This window comes from Artemia sp. Qi Xiang Cuo, chromosome 11 (genome assembly GCF_049724085.1).
Source record: "Artemia sp. Qi Xiang Cuo chromosome 11, ASM4972408v1, whole genome shotgun sequence".
Lineage (NCBI taxonomy): Eukaryota > Metazoa > Arthropoda > Branchiopoda > Anostraca > Artemiidae > Artemia > Artemia sp. Qi Xiang Cuo.
Window position 1 is genome coordinate 68,036,964 of NC_142804.1, and position 16,852 is coordinate 68,053,815.

A 16,852-nucleotide genomic window follows, 5' to 3' on the forward strand; every position below is an offset into this window, starting at 1 on the left:
AGCAATGCCCCGCGGTGGCGCATTTGTCCTTGAAAAGTCACGCAGTCCATATAAGACCATTGGGTAATACACACATTTCCTTTGACGGTTTCTCTAGGTTAATTTGAGGCTGTCTCAAATTCCTTTTTATGCACAAAGATGAAGCTTTAGGGAGATGAAGCAAACGTTAGGTTCATACCTGCACATAGAAAGAGGAAATCTCCCTGAGTTATTAGCCCCCTCCCCCTTTCCAAAGGTCGAGCATGTGTGAATCTGCAGGTACTTTTGTCTTCATTTTTTCGAGAGATTCTTTTTCAAGTTCGTGGTTTTATCGATTTATTGATTAAATACAAAAGAGATACTGTAGTTTTTAATTAAAATATATATAAAAAAAATTTTATAAGAACAACTAAACGGACAAAGGTTGTGCAAAAAAGTGACTATTAGCCACGAACTGTCAATACCTATATCTTTCATCTGTATATTTACGAATCGTTGTGAAATTTTCACATACTATGCGGATAATCTTTTAAACAGGAAGTAAACAAACTAGAACTGATAACACCCACAATGAATCAGGACAAAACAAACAGATAGGTGAATTAAAAGCAAACGGATTATTAACTTACACAAATATGACATCACCACGTTTCGAATACGCAGGAATAGCACTGGCTATAGCTGAATAACCATACGAATAAAGAATTACTTCTTCTACTTCAAGAAACTGGGATAGCTTCTTCTCAAGATCCAGATGCGCCTCTTAAAGAGTTATAATATATAACGTAAAATAAATACTGCACTCAGCAATTTTAAACTAAAGTCAACAATTTTACATTAAGTAAGTAGATTAGCAGGGGCATATTGAATTCGCAAGGCGACCACTTTGGTAAAGCCATCAATAATAAAATTGGCAAGTGTCAGTAATACCCAGCCAATCAATAGTGCAAAGAAAAATCACGTGATGTTATGCAAAAGGTAACGGTTTCTCCACAGTACTCTTACAATCAGAGTCACTGGTTTTAGATCCTCACAAAAGATCATGTGTCTTCCTTTCTTGATTTTTCATGCCTGAAGCTTAAAGCTCGCATACTTCATTATAGCGATTGCATAGGTTACAGTGTAAACATACCCTGTTTAGTCTCTTGGATGGGAAATCAAACTGAAACTTCCAGGATTTTTTCTTTGGTGGGAGCGGGGGTGTTAGGGACTTGGAATTTTGCGTTCAGGGAAGGGGTAAACTTTTTTGTCCCCAATCCTCACAACAGAATAAATGCTACGTTTTTTTTTTTTTTTTTTTTTTTTTTTTTTTTTTTTTTTTGTATGAATGTTGTTTGACAGGCTCTTTAGCTAGTATACAATAATTATATTTTTGGTTAGGATGATGATTATCATTATTATTTTTTTTTTTTTTGCGCGAAAAGACAATTGCAACGAACACAGGTGTACCATAACTTCGAGTTTTACTGGGAAAGGTGTTGTAAGATTTTTTTTTCAAAGTTGCGGGTCAAAAGCTCAAAAGGGGCATATTTAAACCAGTGTCTCATCTTTCCTTAGGGAAGGCGGCCCTTAAAATGAATCATAGGAAGGATCCCCACGCCTCTTTTGCAGATCTGGTAATAAAAAATTCACTTGTGTCGTTTTGAGAAGAAACAGTTCATCAATTCTTCAATAAGTTAGCATTAACCCTTTCAATATACACAGTTGTAATCAAAACGGGGACTTACGTCCCGTACTACACCACCGTAATAAAGCACGGAGAATTGAAAAAACAAAATTCAATTCTGCTAACTTCCATTTGCTTTCTATAAAAAGAATAAAAACTAAGTGAACTAATGTCATAGTTCCCACAGCGAACATGGTTCCCCAGCAACAAAAAGAATTTACAATAAAGAAAACGTGAGAATGGATTAGACAAAGGCTTTTAATTTTAGAACTTCCTTGGGTGAAAAAAAGTTGATTTTAAAATAATAAAAAATATGGCACGTGCGTGAAGTTAATTGCATGACGGAAAACCGTGAAACCCGTGCGTGCATGACGCACGTGCACGTGCGTCATGGCACGGGCTTGAAGTTAATTGATGATTAAAAAGGAATGAATTTACTGAAATAATATGAGTCACTTTAACCATCCAGCTCGATCATCATTCTGTTTAAGTCATGCATCAGGCATTTTACCAGACATGGATGACCGCTTTTTTGCAGGGGCTCCTAAAACTCTACTGGCCCTGCTCCAGAAGATACAAACTAGGGCCTCGAGGGCGAACTCTACCATCGATCACGTAACTTTACAGCCTTACTTAAGTTACTCAGTTAACTCTACATCCACTTAGTGCGAGATCTGATGTGGTGCCAATGGTCATTTTCTATAAGTACATCCAACAAGCTATATCGCTCGATATGATGAACTATCTCTACTTGTACTGCCGTTTGCCAAGCCAAACATGCAGAAACCAAAGTACGGTCGGACTACATAGAAGAGGAGAGACCCTACGCCAAGTAATTGAAGAACGGCTTTGCAAAACGCTACATCTCCAATTAGAATGGTCTCCCGAGGGATTTTATCCTTGAAATCCCGTCTGTTGATTCCTTTAACGGGAACTTCAATAGACACAGCTCAAGAGGGAAAATACATAGGTGAACGGAAAACCTAAGCAGCGCAGATCAGGCCCTAAGTTATTAGTAGCCAAGCACCATGAATTGTAATAAAAAAAACATGCTCTTGGTCAGTTATTCTCAGTTCCAAACTCAAAGCTTCACATTCTTGGAAAGCAGAGAATTTCAGAAGATGTCGCTAAGCCCTTTCCTATTAGCACTAATCAAATTTAAGTTATGATTGCTTGGCTATAAATGGCAAAACTTATGTTTGCCTTCTATTTTTTCTACCACTTACCCGACAACCAAACATTCAGTGACGAAGAAGGGAGGGTACTGGTTTACAACGAAAACCGTAATGCTTTAGCTGTTTAGCGAAAGATAACGGAACAAAAAGTTTAGATTTCAACTCAACTCCCCGTTAAACACGACTATGCTCAACCCAAGTTTCAAAAATAAGGGGAGGGAGAGAAAGAGAAATTTTTTCTCCCATTGGGCATACATTTGGAATATAAGATAGAAGATCTCTTTCTACATATCCTAAACATAAACTTTTATAAGCCCCCTCATTTTACCATGGTTACGATAATGACCTAGACCCCATCCCGCTGATTCGTTTTGAGTGTCAATGATAAAAGCCCTTAGTAAGATGTTTTTTTTGAAATTCTAAATTTAAGATGCATCAAAGCGTAACAAAGAGAACCTCAAACTTCGATGACGAAAAACAGACGCTAGCGGGAAAAGGACCGTACTTAATAGGAGGTACAAAATAAATAAATACCAGTAGTTCCATAGAAAGCTCTTGGACCACATGAACCCACACCATACTGCTTAATTCCTTGAATAGCTTTATCATCAACGTCTTTACTTTCTGAGAGTCCAAGATAATTGTGTGATGCAAGGTTAAGACACTTTTTAGAATTGACTATGATCTCTTTCCCAATCCGGCCATCTATGACTGGTGTATTAACAACATGAGGATCGGGTACAAAATCTTGTGGGACGAATGGTTCTGGTGTCCATTCATCAATAAGGGCTTCTTTTTCGCTTTCTGTTAAGGCCTTTTCTTCTGATTGATTCGAGCTTTTCTTTAACAGCAACCACAGAACCCAGATAAATAGAGCCCCCTCAATGAGGAGGTGATAAGTGGGAACCTAAAAACAAAAAAATGACTCAGGTATTTCAGTACAATAGAATCTTGCTGCTCAGGACCCTCACTCGTCAAGATCTACAGACAAACGGGACCAGTAACCAGACTGCGGGAAGGCTTAGAACTCCTTTTTGAACTATCGATCCGAATTCATAACGTTACTTGTTGAAGAAATTTTCATCAACAGAACACTAGATGCAATCCGAACCCAATAAAAACTTCTTATACAGAGTAAATATCCCTATAATCTCTGAACATGGTATTACGTCCTTTTTCAATTTAGTGAAACAGTTTTACAAAAACATTACTTTTAGCTGTTCAGAGGTCAATTTGGCTAAGTCTATAAAGAAAAACCAGAGGAAATTTGTATAGTTATTAAAACAAGAGTAAAAAACAACAAAAGAACATAGATGAATAATTTGGTTACTTTTTTTTCAGATTTAAAAGTGGTCTCTTCACTTTATTTAAAAGTGTTCTCTTCACATACTAACTATGCATGTTGGACTAAAAAAAATCAGCAAAACACTATAATACTTTAGCTTATAGAGCAAAGGGGTAACTTTCATTTGAAAGAATTTTTTTTTAATTGAACCATTGCAAGAAACCATTCATGTTGTGCATATCATATGTATTGGTTTAAAATTCAGTATTATTAAACACACATACATAAAATTATGTGCAAGGAAATTTAAGAAAACGAAAATATATTCAAACTAAATGGGAATGAGAAAGTATGCAACAAATCGTAATTATCCCAATATTCAAAGCGGAGTCCCGAAGTCTACACTTCCCCCGAGTAACTACCTAACCCCAGTATCTGTGATTTTCTGTTGATTTTTATAGTGCAAGGTTAGTTTGATACTTTCTGCAAAACCAAAAAATGCACATAAAAAACTGGGCTGTTAACAGGAATCTTGAGAATCACTAAGCTATTCCATTTTATAGTTTAGGTGTTACGAAATTAACTATGAGATTACGCTTCGAGCTACATGCAAAAAGGTTACAAGATTGGATGGGATTTTCAGTCAGTTCGGTTTATGAACTAAAGAGCTATTTATGAAATGAAGAGGAATTGATATTATATTTTTTTGCACCCAAGCGAATCAGGATGGATATTCTCGATTCTATCGCTAGCGAGTCATCTGCAAATTGTTCATCTGCCCCTGTGGACATACAAGATACCAAAACAGTCTGAACCCTATACGTCTATTTCACTCAATGCTTATAAGGACTTGACACAATACATCTGCAAAGTCTTCTTTGTCGGTTCCGAACGACATTGGTCGCTTTTTAAATAAATCGTCAACACTTGATGCAACGTCTAGACTTCGTCTGCTACTGTGTCCTTGGACTCTAGATATCTCATACACTTTTCCAGAATCTGGGAAAAAGAAAGTCAAAATTTCAGTTGAATTGGCTGACCTGTTTCAGCTGGCTGTTCTATTATCCTACTGAGGACGCTGCTTTTTGCAGATCTATTTTCTTTTTCTCATCCGAAACTGCTGGCAAAGGTTTTGCTGGCAAAAATTGTACTGTAACCGCTGACAACTTTATTTGTGTTTTGGAGAAAAGGCAGGATAGTATCATTCATCAATTAGACGCAGCAAGGAAAGTGCAGGATGAGTGAAATCGTCAAAAACTAAGGCTAATTGCTGAAACTGCAATATTTTGCAGGAGGCAATAGCTTGCCCTTCAGAATACGAAGGATTCAGGCTTCATTTCAATCACAGAGCCGGAACCTCATAATGATGGTAACTTCCAAGCTCATCTGTAACTGAGGGCAAGACATGATGACAAAAGTCTAGCGAAACATCTTGGTCCAGCAGCCATAAATATTTCTCTAACGATTCAGAATGATATTATTGCCACGTGTGAAGAATTTCTTCAGAAATCCATTGTCAAAAAAATTAACGCAAGCCCTTGCTTTCCATCTTGCTGACGAAATGACGGATATTTTCAATATATAACAGCTATCTGTTTACGTCTGCTGCACCTTCACTGAAGACCTTCATGCGGATTTTAGTGGTTTTGTGTCGATTACTAATTCAACTGGACACAGTCTTGCTTCGTCAATGCTTCAATTTCTTGAAAGCCTTAGGCTTTATCTGGAAAAGATGGTTGGCATTGTCTATGATGAGCAGCAGGAACCTTATCACATGTCTGCAACTTATATGGTGCTTTGCCACTCAGAACAAAGAAAATGTTTAAAGCGGGCAAAATGGTATTTAGGCACGTTTCTCAACTGCCTGGTTGACTGCCATCATTGTTGTTACATGCCTGGTGGCTCTTTATCTACTCACGAATTGCAATGCATCTTATATATGATCTGGTTCTATTCAAGTATATATATATATATATATATATATATATATATATATATATATATATATATATATATATATATATATATATATATATATGTATATATATGTATATATATATATATATATATATATATATATATATATATATATATATATATATATATATATATATATATATCCACAACAAATATACCAAAGAATTTGTACCTGACATGTTCTAAGGCGTGATACTTGGCAAGCGTCTTGGAAAGTTGTTTGAGTTTACACCTAATATGAAAAATAAGCAAAGATGGAAGAACAGTATTGCATTGAGCAAACAAAAAATTATGTTATAGACCTAGATTCAATAAACATAAAAATAAAATACCCTACCTGTTCAAATAACAAGAGTAAATTCATGTTTGAAGCAATCTATCTCAGTGAATATGGCTTACAGACTTCACTTCCAGAAGTTTCTGAAAAATTAGAGATAATAAATTGAACTTCCGAATTATACCTTTGTGTAAATACTAGAACTGTGGATAGATACGGGGTCCAAAAGGGCAGCTTGGGGGAGGGGGACTCCCCCAATTTCTAAGGCATCGGCACACAGTGATGATGCCTTGGAATTTTGGGCATCCTTCACATCTTAATTTAGTCTAAGTGTGCGCATTTGTGGACACACTGGATGATTTTGTTGAAACATTCTTTATACCCCCCTCCCTAAATTATTTGATAAGTTTGAGGTCAGAAAACAATTCTTACCTCATAATATGCAGAATAATTGTGCCTACTATATCCCCCCCTAATGTGCAAATATATAGTCCAAATTTGTTTCTAAAGTAACGAAGAAACCAGTTTGTTCTCGAGTTTTACACATCGTAATCTTGAATCAGTGGCGTATAGCACACAAGTATCGGATTTTTTTATAAAGAGCGAAGTCTTGAGGATGAGGCAACCCCTTTCATATATGTAATAATTTCAGTTCGTTTTAAGCTTTGATGTTGCTCCTCACTTTCAGTTGAAGAACTTGTTTGTTTTTATTTAAATACTTAGAGATGGCATTTGTTAATGGGAATCATAAGTTTTTTAAAGAAAAGTATAGAGCCTCATTAAAACAAAAATGAGCAGAAATAAAGTCAAATAATCTTCAAAGTAAAAACTATTGAATATAATAGAAAAAAATTAAAAAGATATAAGAATTTTTTGTTTGAAAAAGAGTAGCCCTGTCAATAAAAAATTAACCGAAACTTACATAAACAACTGTATCTACAAAACAAGTTTGTCAAAGAATAGTAAAAGCCTCGTTAAGCCAATAATTAGTATACCTAATTCCAGAAAATTTTCAAAGCGCAAAACGACCATAAATCATAGTAAGTAAGTGAATTGAACCCAAAAAGAACAGAAATTACAATAAATAACCTATTCAAACTCAAAATAGTAACAATTAGCATGAGTAGGGCTGACAACCCCCACACCTCCTCAAGACCAGAACATAATTTGCACTTTTCTCAAAACAAAATACATTTTAAATGTTATCACTTTTTTTTACTTTAACAAATAAAGAAGCATTAAGACTATAAGTAATAGATGTCAAAATATGTATATCAAACTGACAATACACGGTTATTTTTTATTTTATTTTTTTTTTAAGTAAAGTACAAATTATTTTCTGGTCTGAAAAAGACATGGGTGTTGTCAGCCACACTCGTTTTAATTTTTGCTCGTTAAGTTTGACTAGGCTCCCTATTGTAATTTCTGTTAGTCTTGGGTTTTATTTATTTGTTAATGGTGATTTGTGGTAGTTTTACTCTTAGAAGATAAGAAAAACAAACTCGTAGAATTTGACAACACTTTCGTCCGTAAAAACTTAAAAAATCTAGAATTTGTTGGTTCCCAAAGCCAACTATCCTTTCAAAGGATTAAATAAAAAAAAACAAGTTTTTTTTTATCTGAAAGTAAGGAGCGACATTAAAGCTTAAACCGAACAGAAATTGTCCCGTATATGAAAGGGGCTCTCCCCTCCTCAACGCCTCGCTCTTACGCTAAAGTTTTTTATTGTTTGAAAAATAGAGTTGTGAGAAAGAGTAACTTTAGCGTAAAAGCGAGGCGTTGAGGAGGGGACAGCCCTTTCATATACGTAATAATTTCTGTTGGTTTTAAGTTTTAATGTCGCTCCTTACTTTCAGTTAAAAAAACTTATTTTTTTATTTAATTTCTGAAAGTTTTTGAATTAAGGCAGGGTTTAATATTGGCTGATCTTACACTAATACTTAGAACGAAGTTTGTATATTGATTTTACCTTTTCTGGTTTAATGGCTTTCTCGAAAGCTGTTTGATTTTATTTACGAACGTTTTTATTAGTAATAAACATACGTAACTTACGAATTAACTTACGTAACGAACTTCTATATAAATATATTTTTAATACGTATATTAGGGGGCTCGCCCCCTAGTCAATGCCTCGCTCTTAAGCTAAAGTTCGAATTTTGATCCAATTCTTTAAAAATGACCCCTTCATCACAAAGGCCGTTATTTAGAATAAATAGCTCTTATGAAAGTACTAAAAATTCTTTGGCTTAAAGAGCGAGGTATTGACTAGGGGGTGAACCCAATCATACCCGTAATATTTTCTGTTCGTTTTAAGTTTTGATGTTACTCTTTATTTTCAGTTGGAAAACTTGTTTTTTTTATATTTAATTTCTTATCTTTTTTTAAAATAATGCTGGGAAATCCGACGCCCCCTCCATAGCAATGTCCCTACCCCCATGTAAACTTCCTTCATGGAAAGATCTTCCCACATAACCCCTGACTCACCCATCCACGCGTAAAAGTAAGTCGCAAAATGAAAGCAAGACACATACAAAGAATTTCGTATTGGAATTCTGGCAAATTCCCCCAGTGTAAAATTTCCCGTGAAAAGTTTCCTCCCTGGAAAATTTCCTTCCCATAGAAAAGTTACCTTGTGGAATAAAACCCCAGCAGAAAATTCACTCCCCCCCCTCAAAAAAAAATGCATGCATAGTTCCCAATAACAAATACTATACGTATACAATTGGAAAATTTAAAACTTTAAGACCTTTCCATAAGGGCTCTAGGGGGACTTTGTTATCTTCAAAGGTATATTTTTTGGGTTTTTCAACTATGCTGAACAGAATGGCTGTCTCAAAATTTTGATGAGACGAAATTGGGAAAAAAGGGGCGTGGGAGGGGGCCAAGTTGCCCTCCAGCATTTTTGGTCACTGAAAAGGGCACTATAACTTTTAATTTCTGTTCGAATGAGCTACCTCTTGATGTTCCAGGACCACTGGGTCGGTAAGATTACCCCTGAAAAAAAAAAACAAAAAAAAAAAACACGCATACGTGATCTTTATTCTGGCAAAAAATACAAAGTTGCAGATTTTTGCAGATATGAGCTATGTAATAGGGTTTTCTGATACGATGAATCTGACGGTGTGATTTTCATTAAAATTCCGTGGCTTGTAGGGGATTTTTCCCCCCTCTTTTAAAAATCAGGTAAATCTTCTCAAGCTCGTAGCCTTTGATGAGTAATACCAAACTTAATAAAAATTTATATATTTAGAATCAGCATTATAAGCCCATTCTTCTGATACATTTATTGACATCAAAATTCCGTTTTTAAAAGTTTCGATTACAATTGAGCCGAATCGCTTGTTTTTTTTATTGTTTTTTTTTTATTACGTATATGTTATTACGTATATGAGGGGGGTTCTCCCCTTAGTCAATCCCACGCTCTTTACGCTAAAGTTAAAATTTTGTTTAAATAACAAACCCCTGAATGACAAAGGCCCTTTAATTAGAATAGATAGCTCTTTTGAAAGCACTAAAAAAAAAAACTGTAGCGTAAAGAACAAGGTATTGACTTGGGGCGAACCCCCTCATATACGTAATAATTTCTGTTCGTTTTAAGTTCTTATGTTGCTTCTTACTTTCAGTTGAAAAAACTAGTTTTTTTTAAATTTAATTTCTGATCGTTTTTTAAATAATGCTGGGAAATCCGGCGCCCCCTTCATAGAAATGTTCTTTACCCCAAGAAAACATCCTCCACGGAAAGATTCTCCCGAGTAACCCCCTCCTCCAGCCCGCCCCCCACACCAGAAAAAAAACCGTCCTGAGAGTGTCTGTATACTTCCCAATAACCAATACAATATGTAAACAGTGGGCAAAGTTCATAACTTGCAGCCCTTCCCCTGGGAACTGTGGGGGATTAAGACATCCCCAAAGACATATTTATTAGATTTTCGACTATTCTGAACAAAATGGCTATCTCAAATTTTAACTGGGTGACTTTGTGAAAAAATGAGCGTAGGAAGGGGCCAAGTTGCTCTCCAATTTTTATGGTCACTTAAAAAGGGCACTAGAACTTCTAATTTCCATTCAAATGAGCCCTCTTACGATATTCTAGGACTACTGGATCGATACGATCACCCCTGGGGAAAAAAAAAAAACACGCATCCGTGATCTTTCTTCTGACAAAAAATACAAAATTCCACATTTTTGCAGATAGGAGCTTAAAACTTCTACAGTATGGTTCTCTGATACGCTGAATCCGATGGTGTGATTTTCATTAAGGGGGGGGGGTGGTTCATTAGGGGGTGTTTCCCCCTTTTTTCGAAAATAAGTCAAATTTTCTCAGGGACAGAACTTTTAATGGGTGAGACTAAACTTGACGAAGCTTATATATTTGAAATCAGCATAAAAATCTGATTCTTCTGAGGTATCTATTGGTATCAAAATTCCGTCTTTTAGAGTTTCGGTTACTATTGAGCCGGGTCGCTCCTTACCACGAACTGTTTGATAGCCAAACCTTCTTAAACTTTTTGGTGCCATATGTTTTAGCTTATTTTGATGAATATCCACCTATATTTTTTTCTTCAATTTTTTTTTTAATTTGGCACCTGCTACTGCCAAAAATTTCAAAAGTTCATATGGACGTCTTTTTCAACACAAATGGATTTGTGTTTTTTTTTTAAGTTTTTAAAACTTTTCTGGTGTGTAAATTCCTCTTTTTCGCACTTTTCAACGAAACTAAAAAAAAACAACAAATAAAGGTTTCAGATTTAGAAACATTAATTTTCACAGGGGGGGGGGGGTATTTTCCACTAGGGTATTTTCTGCGGGGGTTACTGTCTGTGGGGGGTATTTTTTGTGAGGGGGAAGGGACATTTTACGGGGGGGGGGGGTTTCGGCGTTGGGGTTTTTTTCCGAGGGGTCAAACACCCTCCTCCCCATTAAGTAGATTCATTTCTGTTATTTTACTGTGTTCATGGCCGTATTTTTGGCTTTAAAAATAAACTTATTTATCTATCTATCTAATATGCAGAATAATTATACTATAAACACATTTCGCATGCAGACCCGCTATACTTTACCCCCCCCCCCTCTAATGTGCAAATCTATAGCCCAAATTTATTTATAAAGTAACGAAGAAACTAACAAAAAAACTGGTGTGTTCTCGAATTTTACACAGCGTAAACTTGAGTGAGTGGCGCATAATACACAACTATCAAAATTCCTTCCCCCTACTGAAATTAAAAAAAATAAAACTCAAATAAAATTTTCAAATTTGAAAAACTTTATTTTCCAGGGGGGGGGTATTTTCCGGGGGAGGGTAATCGCGGGGGGGTAAACGCCTAGAACTGCCAATAAAAGCAATCAGTTGCTTGTTATCTGAATTGGGGAATCCCAGTCACATTTCTATGGTTTGCTGTTCCATTCTGTATCCAATTGTGATTTGAATGATACTGCAGATGGAAGGTTTACTTTATCTTCACTGAGTCCATTCCAACCATAAATGCCTCTGAAGTAAAACAGTTTTTACCAATCCTGGCATTCAGTCTGTTTATAAAGCTGTTTCGCATGTCCTCTTGTTTGCTGGATCCAAAATATTTGGTCTAAAAAGACTACTACTTGGCTGGCTACAATATTTGTGGCTCAAAATCATGGCACTGCAGTGGCGTTGAAATACTAGAGCTAATATTTTCAATTTCTCTAGCCTTTTTCTGAGTGGAAGGTTCCTGGAGACCAGTTATACACCTCATTGCACGTCTCTGAACTCTCTCGATCAATGTTGTATCCTACTTGTATGAGAGAGAGGTAAGACAAGCACCAAAGTCCAAGATAGGTCCAACAATGGCTTCTTAGAGCCTTATAAAGACTTTCTGTGAATGGCTTAAAATAGTATGTTTAAGAAGACCAAGAAAAGAATTAGCCATTGATACGACACACCAAGTGTGAAAGAAGTTCCAAAGCTGCCAGTAGTGGATTCCCAAAAGCTGCCAATACTTTAGCAGCACTTGCTTTGATCAAAAACTATTTTTACATGTAAAATTTGCAGAAAAGTAGCAAATGTAACTTAGTATAACTTGCAGTTAGAAGTATCAATAGTTTTCTGAATCACAATTAACCATATAGTCTAATTCAGTGGCAAGCCATATACTAGCCATAAATATCATACCTCATAATTTTCTATGTACCATTTTATCAAAAGCACTGTATCATATTTGCTCTAATACTGCTAAAGGAGTATAGTATTCTAAGTCTGAAGTATACTGTATATAGCTTACTGCTGTTACTTTATGGATGGAGTCGTACACTCCAATACTATTGGTATTATAAAGATATGCATATTCAACTCCATACTTGATACTCATCAATCACTATACTACAACTATAAAAAGCATCATTTGATTTTCTGGGAGACATATTGATTGGCAGCCTGGCAGTCACATGCATTATGAAGCTGTGATATTAGTTTTGCCCTAATCTAATCCCCAAAATAAACAGAGAATTGCTGCTACATTGTAGTGTGAGTAGTATCGTATCAATTACTTTCAAAAATACATGAAAAAATACATTGAATTGCGCAAGAAAAACCCATGCTTGAGACACTATTTACACGTGAACATTCTGAATCCATTTTTGAAGTCTGTGGAAACAGTTTGACGTGTTCGGTGAGATTAACTTCCATGGCGTTTGATAGACATTTGCAAAAAAAGGGGGTAATTAGTGATTGGATAATTTTTTAACGTGAAATCTCTGAATAAAATATTTTTGGAGCATGTACTTGACAATGGATAAAAGGGTTAAGGTGATTAGCAATTACGAGCAATGCAAGAGTTGGAATATTTCAGTAGTGTTTCGTTGTGCTTTACCTTGTCACAGTTACATTCTTTTAATTTTTTAAAGTTCATTTTGAATTTCTTTCGTGAAATGCAAGAATTGGAATATTTCAGTAGTGTCTTGTCATGATTTACCTTGTCACAGCTACATTCTCATGATTTTTCAATGTTCATTTTGGATTTCTTTCATTGAAATACAAGAGTTGGAATATTTTAGTAGTGACTTGTTGTGCTTTACCTTGTCACAGTTACATTCTCTTGATTTTTTGAAGTTCATTTTGAATTTCTGTCGTGAAATGCAAGAGTTGGAATATTTCAGTAGTGTTTTGTTATGCTTTACCTTGTCACAGTTACATTCTGTTGATTTTCATAGTTCATTTTGGATTTCTTTCATTGAAATGCAAGAGTTGGAATATTTCAGTAGTGACTTGTTGTGCTTTACCTTGTCAAAGTTACATTCTCATGATTTTTCGAAGTTCATTTTGAATTTCTGTCGTGAAATGCAAGAGTTGGAATATTGCAAGAGTTACATTCTGTTGATTTTCATAGTTCATTTTGAATTTCTTTCATTGAAATGCAAGAGTTGGAATATTTCAGTAGTGTTTTGTTGTGCTTTACCTTATCACAGTTACAATCTCTTAATTTTTCAAAGTTCATTTTGAATTTCTTTCGTGAAATGCAAGAATTGGAATATTTCAGTAGTGTCTTGTCGTGGTTTACCTTGTCACAGCTACATTCTCATGATTTTTCAAAGTTCATTTTGAATTTCTGTCGTGAAATGCAAGAGTTGGAATATTTCAGTAGTGACTTGTTGTGCTTTACCTTGTCACAGTTACATTCTCTTGATTTTTCGAAGTTCATTTTGAATTTCTGTCGTGAAATGCAAGAAAATTGGGGTCTTAGTCCACCAGCCTGAATGGTGGAAATCCACTAGCTCAGTATTGGGGTCTTAGTCCACCAGCCTGAATGGTGGAAATCCACTAGCTCAGTATTGGGGTCCCAGTCCACCAGCCTGAAAGGTGGAAATTCACTAGCTCAGAATTGGGGACTTAGTCCACCAGCCTGAATGGGGGAAATCCACTAGGTCAGCATTGGGGTCTTAGTCCACCAGCCTGAATGGTGGAAATCCACAGCTTTACCTTGTCACAGTTACATTCTCTTGATTTTTCGAAGTTCATTTTGAATTTCTGTCGTGAAATGCAAGAGTTGGAATATTTCAGTAGTGTTTTGTTGTGGAGTACCTTGTCACACTTACATTCTGTTGATTTTAATAGTTCATTTTGAATTTCTTTCCTTGACATGCAAGAGTTGGAATATTTCAGTAGTGTTTTGTTGTGCTTTACCTTGTCACAGTTACATTCTCTTAATATTTCAAAGTTCATTTTGAATTTCTTTAGTGAAATGCAAGAATTGGAATATTTCAGTAGTTTCTTGTCGTGTTTTAACTTGTCACAGCTACATTCTCATGATTTTTCAAAGTTCATTTTGAATTTCTGTCGTGAAATGCAAGAGTTGGAAAATTGGGGTCTTAGTCCACCAACCTGAATGGTGTAAATCCACTAGCTCAGTATTGGGGTCTCAGTCCACCAGCCTGAATTGTTGAAATCCACTAGCTCATAATTAGGGTCTTAGTCCACCAGCCTGAATGGTGGAAATCCACTAGCTCAATATTGGGGTCTTAGTCTACCAGCCTGAATTGAGGAAATCCACTAGCTCAATATTGGGGTTTCAGTCTACCAGCCTGAATGGTGGAACTCTACTAGCTCAGTATTGGAGTCACAGTCCACCATCCTGAACGGTGGAAATTCACTAGCTCAGAATTGGGGTCTGAGTCCACCAGCCTGAATGGTGGAAATGCACTAGCTCAGTATTGGGGTCTTAGTCCACCAGCCTGAATGGTGGAAATCCACTAGCGCACTATTGGGGTCTCAGTCCACCAGCCTGAATGGTGGAAATTCACTAGCTCAGAATTAGGGTCTTAGTCCACCAGCCTGAAGGGTGGAAATTCACTAGCTCAGAATTGGGGTCTTAGTCCACCAGCCTGAATGGTTGAAATTAACTAGCTCAAAATTGGGGTCTTAGTCAGTGTTCAGATTGGAGCGTTGGGGTCCGACTATCTGGGCTTTATTTGTCAAGGCAGGTGCCCACCTCACCTGCCCAGAGTCTCATGCAAGTGATCCTAAATTTGAAAAAGTGGAAATTGGCTCAGATTTTCTAAACTGAGCTGAGACAATGAATAGATACTATTGGGAAAGTGATTGGAGACGGTGAGCATCCGTGAACAAGTGCTAAATTGAGAGAGGCATTTGAGACATTATTTGGGGGCGTCCACCCACCCAGAGTCTCCAGCATGTGACCCAAAAATTTAAAAAACACACAGAGCCGACAGACACAAAGAGATGAATCACTCACAGAGAGGACAAACACACAGAAACGACACATAGAGACGACACATGCACAGAGACTATACACATACACAGAGTCAACGCACACAGAGAGACGAGACACACACACAGAAATGACAAACACACATAGAGACGACACACACAAAGAGACGTCACACACACACACAGTTACGAAACACACATAGAGACTACACACACATAGAGACAACACACACACACACACAGAGACAACATCCACACAGAGACGACACACACAGAGACGACACACTCAAAGTGACGACTTACACAGAGAGACGACACACACACAGAGACGACACACATAGAGAGACGACACACTCAAAGTGACGACTTACACATAGAGACGACACACACACAGAGACGACAAACACACAGAGACGACACACATAGAGAGACGACACGCACACAGAGACGACAAACACACAGACAACACACACACAGATACGAAACACACAAAGAGACGACACACGCACAGAGAGGACAAACACACAGAAACGACACACACAGAGATGACACACACAGAGACAATACAGACATAGAGATGACAGACACATAGATACGAAACACCCACAGCGACGACACATGCACAGAGACGACATACACACACAGAGTCCACTCACACACAGAGAGGACAAACACACAGAGACGACAGACACAAAGAGACGAACCACACACAGAGAGGACAAACACACAGAAACGAGACATAGAGACGACACATGCACAGAGACGATACGCACACACACAGATACAAAACACACACACAGATACGAAACACACACATAGAGACGACACACACACACAGAAAGATGACACACACAGAGAGACACCACAGACATAGAGATGACAGACACACAGATACGAAACACCAACAGAGACGAGACATTCACAGAGACGACACACACACACACACACACAGAGTCAATTCACACACACAGAGAGGACAAACACACATAGACGACAGACACAAAGAGACGACTCACAAACAGAGAGGACACACACACAGAAACGACACATAGAGACGATACACACACACAGAGTCAACACAGACAGACAGAGAGACGAGTGACACACACGGAAATGACAAACACAAATAGAGACGACACACACAAAGAGACGTCACACACACACAGATACGAAACACACCTAGAGACGACACACACATAGAGACAACACACACACACAGAGACAACATCCACACAGAGACGACACACACACACAGAGACGACGCACACAGAGACGACACACTCAAAGTAACGAATTA

General features: G+C 37.0%; 1 protein-coding gene across 2 annotated transcripts in view; it reads right to left on the minus strand.

The window, feature by feature from the left end:
- The window catches only part of LOC148947272 (serine palmitoyltransferase 1-like), a 64,651-nt gene that overhangs the window by 29,405 nt on the left and 18,394 nt on the right, over positions 1-16,852 (minus strand). For both annotated transcript variants that reach the window (XM_089096969.1, XM_089096968.1), the window contains exons 2-4: positions 6,420-6,502; positions 3,355-3,727; positions 609-741 (exon numbers count right to left, since the gene is read on the minus strand). In XM_089096969.1, the coding sequence (XP_088953095.1) occupies positions 609-741; positions 3,355-3,727; positions 6,420-6,446 (533 nt within the window). In that variant the 5' untranslated portion in view covers positions 6,447-6,502. The remainder of the gene's footprint in view (positions 1-608; positions 742-3,354; positions 3,728-6,419; positions 6,503-16,852) is intronic.